The sequence below is a fragment of the Chlorocebus sabaeus genome, chromosome 15 (genome assembly GCF_047675955.1).
Source record: "Chlorocebus sabaeus isolate Y175 chromosome 15, mChlSab1.0.hap1, whole genome shotgun sequence".
NCBI classification, from domain to species: Eukaryota; Metazoa; Chordata; class Mammalia; order Primates; family Cercopithecidae; genus Chlorocebus; species Chlorocebus sabaeus.
The window spans coordinates 29,367,474-29,380,924 of NC_132918.1; the positions used below are offsets into that span (position 1 = coordinate 29,367,474).

Sequence of the window (13,451 nt, forward strand, 5' to 3'; positions counted from 1 at the left end):
CCTGAGAAAACTTTCTCTAAATAGAAATTATTATTTTTTAATTACTAAGAAATACAATGACTCAACAAAAGTGGTCAAATTTGAAAAAACTGTCAACAGAACATGTATTATATGGAAAGCTTGATTACAAAACATATCATATTTTTCTGAAATTAAGTTTTAAAAATAACATTTATGGGATAAATATAGAGTAATTTATGAATTAATGTCTTTATCTTATTACTCATTCAAATATTACCTGCCTATTACTAGGACACCTAGATATACACCATAGTAATTAAGTCACTTTTGATATTTTGTTTACTGTGAATCACGTAAAAAGCCATAACATTATTTTCTATTTGTTTCAACAAAAATGCTTATACTGCAAAGTAGAAGGATAGAAGATATTTTAAATAAATGTTTGTTAGCTTCATTTTTAAACTTTAAATATTTCAACATGTGGTATGTTGAGCTTTATTTGCATTTGGGCCTTGGATCTCTTATATGTGAGAGGAGTTACAAAGTTATTGCAATACTTGGCTGTAGTTTGACCCAGGGTTGTGGCAATGAAGAGGCGCTATTCCTCAAACTGTGTACACATTCTGAAGAAAGCACCAAAGGATTATCTGACAAATTAAATTTAAGTATAAAAGAGAAAAATCAAGTGATACAAGGTTCTAGCCTGAGAAGTTGAACAGAACTTATCACTATGTGAGTTAAGAAAGAATGCGGGAGGAGCAGCTTGATTTTGTCATGTTAAGCTTGGGATGTCCATTTCACTCTCAGCAGTTTAAGCAGTTGGTACTCAGGGCTGGCATTCAGGTGTGTATATTTGGTAATCATCAGGGTAGGAACAGGGTAGGAGTTGTGTTCAAATCCTTGGGATGGGATTTGAATTTTATATTCTTTTTTCTACTTTCCTTGATTTTTCTACTTTTAAGAAAATGGGAGACATAATGTCGTTGAAAGATGGGGGTACTCAGTTGTCCAGTTCTTCACCTTCATAGAGAAAATGGCATGAAGAACCTAGAACCTCCCTCCCAAAGCCATTACCAGAGAACAGCAACTTCCTTGGTTTGGATGCCCCAGAAAGAATTCATAATCAACTACTACTCCTGGACCCTAACCCTGAGCTTGTAACTCCAGAATTCCTCTGAAGTGTCAGCCACAAACACTGGTGGAAGATGCTGACTGATACCCCAAATCTTACATATGAATTGTTGTAGCCCTATCAGCCCTCTGTCTGGTTCTCTTTTGTATCACATCCTGTGGTGCGGTTTTTTCTTCTATAGTCTAGGCTGCTTGTCTCTCAGCATCCCCAAATTGTTCCAATCCACTCATAGAAATGACATAAAGAAAAAAAAATAAAAATAAGAACTTGTGAATAAGAGATAAAACTCTAAGTTCCTGAATTTCTTTATTATTCAATTCTAATTGGAAAAAGAAAAAATTTTAAATATAAGTATCACTTTTTAAATCACTTGCAAATTATCTTATTCTCCCTCTGACAAATACAAGCACAACTACAACTAAAGCAATATTACATTCTAAACAGGGGGGAACTGCTGAAGAAAGGGAGAAACATCAGGGGTTAACTTTACCCCTGTTGGATCCTTAAATGAGAAACGAATGCAACATTTCCAAAATGGATATACTACAGAATGCTCTCACAGTATGTTACTTGATCAGTTCTATATCCAAAATAAATGTGATCATTGGATAAAACAAAATTAAACAAACTTATTTTCTGTGGAATATCTGAGACTACACTAATGTGCTTCATAGATCTACAATAGGAAGACAGAATATAGTACTTCCAATATTTATTTGATGCAGAACCCACTTTTTTCCAGTAGTTCATAATAACAACTTCCAGAAATGATATTCCTCTGAACACAGTTTGAGAAACATGTGTATAAAAACATCATTCACTTTTGAAACTGTCACTCATATATATGTGTATATATATATGTGTGTATATATATACCCACACACGTATATAGATATATGTGTGTATATACATATGTGTATATATGTGTGTGTATATACAAGTGTGTGTGTGTATATATACATATATATATATAAATATATATAAAGTGAATGATGTTTGCCAAAGTAGGCAGTGCAACAAAGTAGGCAGAGCAAGACCAGAAAGTTTTCTATCACCCATTCCCTGTCTTGATGCACCAAGATTTGCAAATCTGCATAACTATACCTTCATAGAACCAAATTCAATTTGGATTCAGTAAATTTTCTTTTTTAAAAAAATTAAACCAGCCAGGCGCAGTGGCTCACACCTGTAATCCCAACACTTTAGGAGACCAAGGCAGGAAGATCACTTGAGCCCAGGAGTTTAAGACCAGCCTGGGTAACATAGGGAGATTCTATCTATACAAAAATAAAGAATAAATAAATAAATTAGCCAAGCATGGTGACAAAGTCCTGTGGTCCCAGGTACTTGGGAGGCTAAGGTGGGAGGAATGCTTGGGCATAGGAAGTTGAGGATGCAGTGAGCCAGAATCGCTCCACTGCACTCCAGCTTGGGCTACAGAGCAAAATCCTGTCTCAAAAAATAAAGAAAAAAGAAACCACTGAATTATCAAATATTCACAATTATTATACATTTGCATTGCAAATGAACTCCCAAATCCCCACCTGCTCTAGCAGTGTTATCTCTAAATAACTGGAATTACTTATTATAGAGATGATGATAATGATGCCAAAGAATTTATCCTAATTAAATGTTCTATCATGAAGAAAAGGCAAAAATTCAGATCAATAATGATTTCATTTTATTCTTGATTCTTTTGGGGACATTCAGTTCTGCTAAGCACAATAATTTGATGAATGATTTCATCTTCACTATGATTATCAACTTTTTCTTACATTTTACCCAACACACAAGTCCAGATAATACAAGTTTCCTGCACAAAGCTTTACACATTGATAAATTTTAAATATCCGTTAGCTAGTCTTTGCCACCCTTTCTGTGTCATCTCCATGAATTAAACTAACATGAGAGTAGTTCCATTTTGTCAGACGGCAACCCACCCAAGAGAGTCAAAAACTTGCTGTCATACTCTACAATTCACACAGAAAGAAGTGACACACATTTATCTGAGATATAGAAGATATTTAGTAAGAATATATTTATTAATTTTAAATCTCATTCATACTTTGTATACAAATATTAATTATTGTACTTAAATTGAATGAGTAATGCTAATATTATAATGCTAAATTTTAAAAGCTAGCTACAAAGTTAGTAGACATATGCTCTCAAATACATATAAATATTTTTAAAGGAGGTGCCTTAAAATAGGAATAGTAATTGACTCTAGGTGACTTCTTTTAATTTTTCTGTATTATTTTTATAATCTTGAAAACATGGAAGTTGTTTTTTAATGGCACTACTCTATGTTAACTGACTTATTCCACTAAATCTAAACTACAGGATTCAGGACACACATTTATGGTGAAATTCCAGAAGTTTCCTCTGGGTACAAAAGGAACCCAGTAAAAATGCTGTCATCCTCAGCACTGACATACACCCCATTCCAATCTTTTGACACTTCAAGCCAGACTTGGTCTCCTGCACTTAATTTCAAGATGATGAGGAGAGAGGCCTGATCTATTTCGTGACCATAGAGAGTTTCTCTGGACTTGAACTGCTTCTTATTCTGGGCCAACAGACTGATTCGAGCAGGTCGCCCCCTCACCGTAACATGGTAGGAAAAAACATATGTCCCAGGAATAGAGCAGTTAAACTTCCCAGTGACAGGACTATAATTCCCTTGGTCGTTATAGAGAACCTTTTCAAATTTGATGGGGATGTTAGGAGGAGGAAAAGGCTTTGACAAAGCAGCACTGAAAGCCGACCGGGGCACTCTAGCCACCTCACCCTTGGAGCCTTTAAAGCCCCGAAAGCCCTTCTTCCCAATGGAGCCTCGGACCCCTTTGCTGCCAGTGTCACCCTTTGGCCCAGTAGGTCCCAGGAGACCAGGAGGACCTAACTCTCCCTTTTCTCCTTTAACCCCTGGATCACCTTTGGCCCCAGGCAGACCACTGTGGCCACTTTTGCCTTCCATTCCACTGTCTCCTTTGCTACCTTTTTCTCCTTTCATACCCACCTCACCTTTCTGTCCTTTTCCTCCCCTCTCCCCAGAATCTCCACAGAAGCCCTTATCCCCCATCTCCCCCTTCTCTCCCTTGGCTCCAGGCCTTCCATGCAGGCCCGGTGAGCCCATAGCCCCTTGGTCTCCTTTTTCTCCTTTGGTACAATTCCCACATGTGTCTCCCTTGGAGCCTTTTTGTCCTTTCACTCCTCCCAAACCAGTGTTTCCTTTATCTCCCTTAGGGCCAGGTTCACCTGAAATGGAAAATTAAAATAATGTTTAAGGACCACGTAGGCCATAAGCAGCATGCTATTACCACAGAACTCAAAAAAGTAGAAACAAACCTACTAATTAGGAAACCTGGTTCTTGCCTCAGTAAAAATTGTGCTTAGGAGGCTCTGACAATGAATAATTTATATTATGCCATGCTCTTAGAAGTGGAATAGTTAATGCTTCCAAGAAACAGTGGCTTATATTCAGATGTCATATATCTAGTTATTTTTGTTTTTTACTTTTAAGATAATAAAGAATATTAGGACTGTAGTTGTTCATTGTATTCCATTACCCTTTGCATTTTGGCCTAACCCAGGTATTCCCCTAAATCCCCATATTGTCCATTCGAGCCTAAATTATTATTGACAAGGAACCTGAGACCCAGAACGAGTGAGGGATTTTTATTTTCCATTGACAGCTAGAGAGAGAAGCAGAACACAGATACTATTACCTGGTCTCCAAATTCCTAGACTAGTTCTCCTTCATCAAGTCAGTACACCAAATTATTAGAAGAATAACAGTAATTTGTATTTTCAGCTTACCTCCCCAATAATTTTAAATACAAACAGGAAGAGAATGAAGGGCTATGTTGTGCACATGACTGTACACAGTAGATACATTTCATGCTCTACCTTGTGCTCCAGGTTTTCCTGGGTATCCTGGAACTCCTTGGTCCCCACGTTCTCCTTTGAGTCCTAAAATGATATCAAGATTAACTCTTTACCAACTACATCATTTATGATATATTTAATATTCCTCTCACAACCATGTCACATTCCAGTGTTTTCTTTAACCAAAATGGGCTAAAGGTAAAATTGTGTGGAAAAAGAATGTAGGCCGGGCACGGTGGCTCAATCCTATAATCCCAACACTGTGGGAGGCCGAGGCAGGTGGATCACCTGAGGTCAGGAGTTCGAGGCCAGCCTGGCCAACATGGTGAAACCCCATCTCTACAAAAAATACAAAAAATTAGCTGAGTGTGGTGGTGCACACCTGTAGTCCCAGCTACTTGGAAGGCTGAGGCACAAGAATCACTTGAACCCAGGAGGTGGAGATTTCTGTAAGCCGAGATCACACTGCTGCACTTTAGCCTGGGTGACAGAGTGAGACTCTGTCCAAAAAAAAAAAAAACATAAATGTATTGAGGGTCATTAGGAATAATTAATTTCAATGGGTAAACTATTTAAAAGAGATCTGGAGGCAGTGATCCCTTCAAAGAGAATTCATCTTTGCCCTCAGCATTTCCATGGCTCTTCAAACCTCTCATAAAACTCATGACATTCTGCTTGTATTATATATGTAAGTATTCATGCTTTTCCCAACATGAATTTTGATTAAAGTTAAAATGCCTTCTTTATATGGCCACAACGCCTGAGAAATAATGCCATGTTCCCTACAAGTTTAAACACAGGACACAACATCCTGCAGTTGGCTAAAACTAGTGATAACAAAAAAATGTCCAGGAAAAAAATACCTGTTCTTTATATGGAGCATCCACGTAAGTACAGGACTGTAGGAATTCATAGTTGAAAAAAATGAAAACATCTGTATTTTCAGATAATTGTCATATTACCACAAAATATAGTTTTATATTGGGCCTCACTAAAAGCCCATACTATTATAGTTCAGTCACACCGAATTGATTTCAACTATAAATTAGCATAACAACAATAATAGCATTGATAATATCTCACTCTTATTACACATTTACTTGGTGCAGATAATTGTTCAAAGCTCTTACCTTTTCTTTACTTAATCCAGCCTTTTTATTTAACATAATTTTTACTTGACATTAACACACCTTCTTCTGTAACACACAGGTTCATATAACATAACACATTTAATCAATTGGAAAATTTTAAATTTACAAAAGTTTATAGCACCTGCCTTTCAAGAAGAGTAGGGAAGATATTTTTGTCATCATTTTATCAACAAGAGAAGCTGAGGTATGAAAAACTTTAAAGGATTGGACAGAGTCAAATACAACTACATATAACATTGGTTGGCATCAATTTGCTACCTATATTGTTTATGATATAACTAACATCTTTTGTTTTATTTTTGTGAGGGAAAAAATAAATCCTAAGCCAAATTAAAAGTGGTGAGAATAGACTCCCCCCAGTTTCATAAGAACAACTAGAGAAATCCCACCATAGGTCATTTAGCAGAGTTTTCTAAGTTGCTAGCTACCCCAACACCACTCTGCATAAAAAGGAAAATTTGGAAATTAAACCATAGGCCATCAGGAAAATAACTGGATGCATTTTGAGAGAACCCAGCCCTAAATGGAAGAGAAGAGCCGATTCTATTCCTAGTCTTTGCCAATACTCAAATATCAACCTTCACCACACAGAGTTATGCTAGTTCTTGAGTTCTTTTAAAAAGTTTGGTTGCTTCCCCTAATTTACTCAACCAGGTCATGATTAACTAGAGTGGAATCATTCAACTCATTTTTTTTTCTAACTTTCTATCTTAACCAAGAGTCCAAGCTAAGCCTGGAAGTGAAAGGAAAGTACAGTTGCTACTTTATAAAGAACGACTGAATGAATTTCTACTTTTGATCCTTCATCAAAGTGTGTTCTTAAGAACCTTATTTTATTACTCCTCCCTATTTTTTCTTCTGTTTCCAGAAGTCTAGCTTCCAAAATGTATGAATCACTGGGGAGGTTCATCGCTCATCTTTATTTCACAAGGTTTTCTGCTAACATAATTCAGGCACAAAAGGATTAAATGTTTCCAAGAATGAAAATCACATAACTGACAAGTGTGAAGTAGCTCTCTCTTCCCTTAGCATCTTTTTTGAGTAATTACTTCACTGAATGTTCTACCAGAAATGAGTTAGGCAGTTCCTGAGCCATGTGGAGGGTGATGTATAGATGGTATTAGGTCTTTTGACATGTGACACTGAGGCTAAAACATTTAACTTGATGGATAGATGGTATTTCTACAGGCTGCTGGTATTCACTTAGGAATTTCTAAATATCCTAGTGAATCTGTAGCTTTCCTTCAGTACCTTTAAGCACTTATAGAACCAGGGATTTCCTGGGGCAGAAAGCCTTCTTTACTGATACACTTATGGAATTACAGAATTTCTGAGCTTGAAAAGAGCTATAAAGGCACTCATAACGACAAATCTTCTTTGATAGTAAACAAGGTATAAATAAATATCTAGTTCATCTCCTTCAATTTCCAGGTGAAAGAAAATGACTGGCCCAATGTCATTATTATAAGTTTGATTACTTCTGTTTTAATTAAGATGTCTTCCCACCACTGACACTGCCTCTGATTTCAGAGTGAGCCAAGGGATATATTAAATTCCTTTTAGCAGGCATACTATCCACCTAAACTGAATATTCAGAGAATTGCCTGCTCTAGTTAGTTCCATCTAATACAAAATTATTTGCATACAAAGGAAGTAGGCTCACATGAGCATGTACAGGAAGATACCTATCTCTGTACCCTTCCCCAGGGACTATCCACTCTATGGCTGCTGGTGACTAGGTCAGCCAGGTGACCAATGAGAGATGGAAAAGCTGTGTGACAATCTGTGTGCCTGCATGCAGGCGTGCAATGTTCCCAGGTAAGCTTAAAATTTCTCAGTTGGCTATTTAGAAAGTTAACATATTTATATCAAATATAATGTGTTCTACCAAGTATTTACATTTTTTAAAATTGACTCACCTTCAGGAATCTAGTATTTAAGTAGCAAATTGCTCTTCTGAAAAATTATGCAGGATGTCCCTTGAGTTTTGACATGAATGAAGTACCTACCTTTCTCTCCTTTGTAGCCTTTAGGGCCTTGGGGCCCAACAACTCCTGGTGGCCCTGGGATCCCCAAATTTCCAGCCTCTCCTTTAGCACCTAGAAATGGGATTGTAAATCACATCAGAATATAAAATTTCTCTTTTGAAGTTCATTAGATAAGGGGAAAAAAAGCATTTTATTGCAATCAATAAGTATCAATGACCTAATGATAACATCTGAGTGAGAATAAACCATCCCAGAGTCCTAAGGGCAATATTTTTGTCTGATTTGCATTTTTGTAGTACCTGAATAGATAAAGTGAGCCCATTAGTACTTGTCACTGTATTCATGGCAGTGATGAAATGATTCAGGGAAGCAGCACTATATCAAACAGGACCAAAATGATAATCTGACACTTAACCTCATGTGGACCACACTTCCACATTGGAAGTAAAAACACCTAGCACCTTTGCATTTGCCTTTTATTCACTTGCTCATTCATTCATTAACTATTTCTGAGGTCTCCTATACACCAAGCACCTCGCAAGGTGTTAGGAATGCAGCCATCAATATTCCAGCAGTCCCTACTCTCATGAGGCTGAGAGTCTATGGAAGACAAACATTGAACAAATAGCCACACAAATACATAGAAATTGTCAAATTGTAGTAAATGACATAAAGAAAAATACGAAGGTCTTACTGGGGACTTAATTGATGAGATCAGAGGCTTCCTTGAGAAAATGGCATTAAGCCAAGACCCAAAGACTGGACTAAGATTTCCCAAAGCAGAGTAGCTTCCCTAAGTGGGACCAAGATAGTCTCAGCATTCTGAGCTCTTAAGCACTATGCTCTGTGGCAGAACCAGCAGACTAAGACATATGAGCTCCCTAGGCAGGGTAATAACTTGGCACACCTTGGAGTTGTTTGTCATATATATTTAGAGGAGAGAATGAACCCTGAGAACAGCCCAGCTAAATCCACCACTGGGTAAAACAAAAGCCCTGACGTTACAGAAGTCACAGCCTTAGCAAATAGTTTAGCAACCAGCTGTGTCTACTTGACCATGCCCTTGGAATTTGCACCCCCTAGCAGCTTACTAGCCAGATAGGATATTAAGACTTCTGGTAAATATAATTTTCTCACTCTCATTAAAATTTTCAGTAATGTTTTAGCAATCCTGATATCTTGGTGCCCAAGCTACAGCCCATCTCCTTGACTCCTTACTGCAGCTCTGCATAAATACTAACCGCATTTCCCAAAGGGTCCCTAAAATGGGATGAAATGAATGAAGATGTATTCATCCCATTTGGTGAAGATGTATAATTGCTGAGTTTATAGCATTAAATTCCTCAGGGAATGGTGAATTTTAAGTTGGCATTCTGATCTTAACTTTACCTTGAGTTCTCTTCTAGATGACATGTAAAAGCTGAAATGTGTTAGAATAAAGCTGCGAGCATATTCATCATGTATATATTATAGACATCTGAAATCTTGAAATACATAACCATGGCATTCAATTGAGAAAATCATTGAGCAACGACACAGTATTGCCTCAGAAATTCAATGAGAAGCAAATGGAATCCTAAGCTTTACTCTCCACCTCAGAGCCATTCCATTTCTAATCCTAACTACAAATAGCACTCAGAAAATCCATCAGTCAGCACACATTCTTGCAAGGCAACAGAAGTTTCATTTACCCTTTTTAAATCAGCCACTAATGAAAAAATTGTACTGGTTATAAACCTGTGCATCTTAAAGAACCACAGCACTATGCAGGGGATGGTAATCCCTGACTTTGCTCTCACCAGCCCTGTCCAGTAGAATTGTCTACAATGATGGAAAAGCTATCTGTGCTGTCCAAACAGTGGCTGTTGAGCACTTGAACTGTGGCTAATGTGACTGATGAACTGAATTTTTTACCTTATTCAATTTTAATTTAATATTTATTAATTACCACATTGGGCAACACAGCACCCATTTGGTTTTATAATAATGTGACACCTAGACCTGTTATTATTTGCATGACAACGTAGAAACTCTTGGGGCAATTTCACCCCACAACCTACCTCTCAACTCTACCAATGTACAAGTGAGAAACATGACTTCTTATATTTTCAAATACCTGGCTGTCCAGTCTCTCCAGGTTCTCCTTTCTGGCCAGGTACAGGTGAACAACAATCACAACAATTCAAAAAGAAATCAGCTGTGTCAAGTGTGAAGTTTTCAAAGGGAAAGAGAGTGCCAGTGCCAAAGACAGAATCCAAGGCCGAGGGTTTGGTGATTGGTTCTGCCATTTCAGCCATTTCTGTGAAGAGGGTTTCTTCTTCTGGAAGTGGGCCACTGGATGGTTTTAGACCCTTTGGCATCTCTCTTCCCTCAGATTTCTTCGTAAATTTGGCATATGGTGTGGTCTTTGCTATTGTGTTCATGCCAGCAATAGCCAAAATAATTAAAATAGCACAAAGCCAAGAAAACATCCACATATTTGAGGCTGGAAGAAAGATATAATAGGAAAATATATACATATTACATGAGGTCCAAATGAAAAGACTAAGTGATATAAATATATACTCATATAAAAGAAATATATATGTATATGAACCATAAGAATGAACAATATGCATAATATAGAATGATATATTTTCAATATATTTTGTATGTAAATGTGTGCTTGAATCACTACAGAATATTTTATGTATTTATTTATTATAAAGAACACTTTACTTCAATTCATCTTTCTGATTGCTTTCTCAGTATTATATATTGTTCCCAACCATTCAAACTATCTTGCCAAATAGCAAACATGATCTATAATAAATACAACATGACTTAATAGCTCATATACCCTGTGGAAGATAAATGTGTATAATTTCCTGACTGATCACACTCAGATTTATAGAAATCAAATACATTTGTATTAGAGGGAGATGAAAAATATTGAACTGAATAGTTTATTCCAGCAAACTCAATTATTTCAAGAAAAAATACTGTGGAATAGTCATTAAATCTACTAAGGATAATGGTCCTGTTGTGAGAGTAATTTTTGAACATCTATTTTAATGTGAAGAGAGAGACAATTAAAAATAATAAATCTGAATATATGCTACATCCTTAGACTCCTCATATGGCATTTAACTCTCCACTTCTTTGCTTTGTAATTTAGGGAGTTTTTCTAGAAATGCACATTTATTCTTGTATTATTTTAATGGGACAAAATGTGGTTATTCTTAAAAGGCCTTTGGCAATGTCCAAAGTGATATGATGTAAGGTTTCTAATGAGGTGAAATTTTGATAGTTCAGAGTATTCCATTCCCAATCAATTCCTAGCAGTCTAGGGGCTGCTAACAGATAGTCAGAGTTATGAATCCACATTTCCTGATAGAAGAAGGCAGCCATAATTAAGATAAATAGTAACAAAGTAAAGATAATGGAAATAAAGATAGTAAGGTCTACTGTTTATACAGTACCTACTCTGAGTAGATGCCTTACATTAATTAATCTAATAAGGTCTCACAACAGCTCTCCATTCCCCCTTGAGAACTGGAACATGACAAGGATGCTCTCTCTCATCCCTCCTATTCAACATAGTACTGGAAGTGCTAGCCAGAGCAATTAGGCAAGAGAAAGAAATAAATGGCATTCAAATAGGAAAAGAAGAAGTCAAACTCTCTCTCTTTGCAGAAAATATGATTATATACCTAGAAAACCATAGACTGCCAAAAGTCTCCTGGGACTGATAAATGACTTTAGTAAAGTTTCAGGAAAGAAGATTAATGCACAAAAATCAGTAGGGGTTCTATAGACCAATAACATTCAAGCTGGGAGTCAAATCACATCAAGATTGTAATTCCATTTACAATGCCATGAAAAAAATACCTAAGAGTACATCTAAGGAAGGAAGTGAAAGATCTGGAGAACTACAAGGAGAACTACAAAACACTGCTGAAAGAAATCAGACATGACACAAATAAATGAAAAAAACATTCCATGCTCATGGATTAGAAGAATCAATATTGTTAAAGTGGTCATACTGCCCAAAGCATTGACAGATTTAACACTATTTATTTCAATCTATCAATGTGACTTTTCACATGACTAGAAAAAAACTACTCTAAAATTCATGTGGGACCAAAAAAAGAGTCCTAATAGCCAAAGCAATCCTAAGCAAAAAGAACAAAGCCAGAGGCATTACATTAACTGATTTCAAACTATACTGTAAGCCTACAATAACCAAAACAGCATGGTACTGGTACAAAAACAGACACATAGACCAGTGAAACAGGATAGCGTATCCAGAAATAAAGCCACACATCTGTGACCATTTGATCTTTGATAAAGTCAACAAAATAAGTGATGCAGAAAGGACTTCCTATTCAGTAAATTGTCCTGTGATAGCTAGTTAACCATATAAAGAAGAATGAAACTGGACCCCTACCTTTCACTCTATGCAAAAATTAATTCAAGATGGATTACAGATTTAAATGTAAGACCTCAAACTATCAGAATCCAAGAAAAAAAAAAGACTAGAAAATGCCACTCTGGACATCAGCCTTGGGGAAAAAATTATGACTAAGCCCTCAAAAGCAATTTCAACAAAAAGAAAAATTGACAAGTGGGACCTAATTACACCAAGGAGCTTAAGCACAGCAAAAGAAACTATCAACAGAGTAAAGAGGCAACCTACAGAATGGAAGAAAATATTATCAAATTATCATCTGAAAAGATCTAATAGTCAATCTATAAGGAACTTAAACAGTTCAACAAGCAAAAAAACAAATTATCACATTAAAAAATGGACAAATGACATTAGATGACACTTTTCAAAAGAAGACATGCAAGCGACCAACAAAGATGAAAAAATGCTCAGCATCACTAATCAAAAGAAAAATGCAAGTCAAAACCACAGTGAGATATCATCTCACACCAGTCAAAATGACTACTATTAAAAAGTCAAAAACTAACAGATTTCAGTGAAGATGAGAAGAAAAGGGAATGCTTGTACACTGTTAGTGGGAGTTAAATTAATTTAGCCACTATGGAAAGCAGTTTGAAGATTTCTCAAGGAACTTAAAACAGAACTACTATTTGACCCAGCAATCCTATTACTGGATATATATCCAAAAGAAAACAAATTTTTCTCCCAATAAGACACATGCATTAGCATGCTCATTGCAGCATTATTTGCAATAACAAAGACATGAAATCAATCTAGGTACCTATCAACAGTGGACTGGATGAAGAAAATGTGGTGCATATACACCATGGAGTACTATGCAGTCATAAAAAAGAATGGAATCATGTCCTTTGAAGCAACATAGATGCAGCTAGAGGTTATTA

At 36.4% G+C, this 13,451-nt stretch overlaps 1 protein-coding gene across 1 annotated transcript; it reads right to left on the minus strand.

Moving 5' to 3' along the window:
* Window positions 1–3,376: 3,376 nt before the first annotated feature.
* OTOL1 (otolin 1) lies at window positions 3,377–10,597 on the minus strand. The gene is made up of 4 exons (XM_008008515.2): window positions 10,237–10,597; window positions 8,142–8,231; window positions 5,003–5,065; window positions 3,377–4,351 (listed from the first exon to the last, which is right to left on the minus strand). The coding sequence occupies exons 1-4, from the start codon at window positions 10,595–10,597 to the stop codon at window positions 3,453–3,455; spliced, it is 1,413 nt and encodes a 470-aa protein (XP_008006706.2). The 3' UTR covers window positions 3,377–3,452.
* Window positions 10,598–13,451: the final 2,854 nt, after the last annotated feature.

Excerpts from the sequence above, each read along its gene's own strand:
- OTOL1 (XM_008008515.2), bottom strand. The coding sequence starts at position 10,597 with ATGTGGATGTTTTCTTGGCTTTGTGCTATTTTAATTATTTTGGCTATT. Across the intron at positions 5,066-8,141 it reads AGGCTACAAAGGAGAGAAAG|GACTCAAAGGAGAACGTGGG; the intron begins GTAGGTACTTCA and ends ATATCATTTTAG. Across the intron at positions 4,352-5,002 it reads AGGAAAACCTGGAGCACAAG|GTGAACCTGGCCCTAAGGGA; the intron begins GTAGAGCATGAA and ends TTTCCATTTCAG.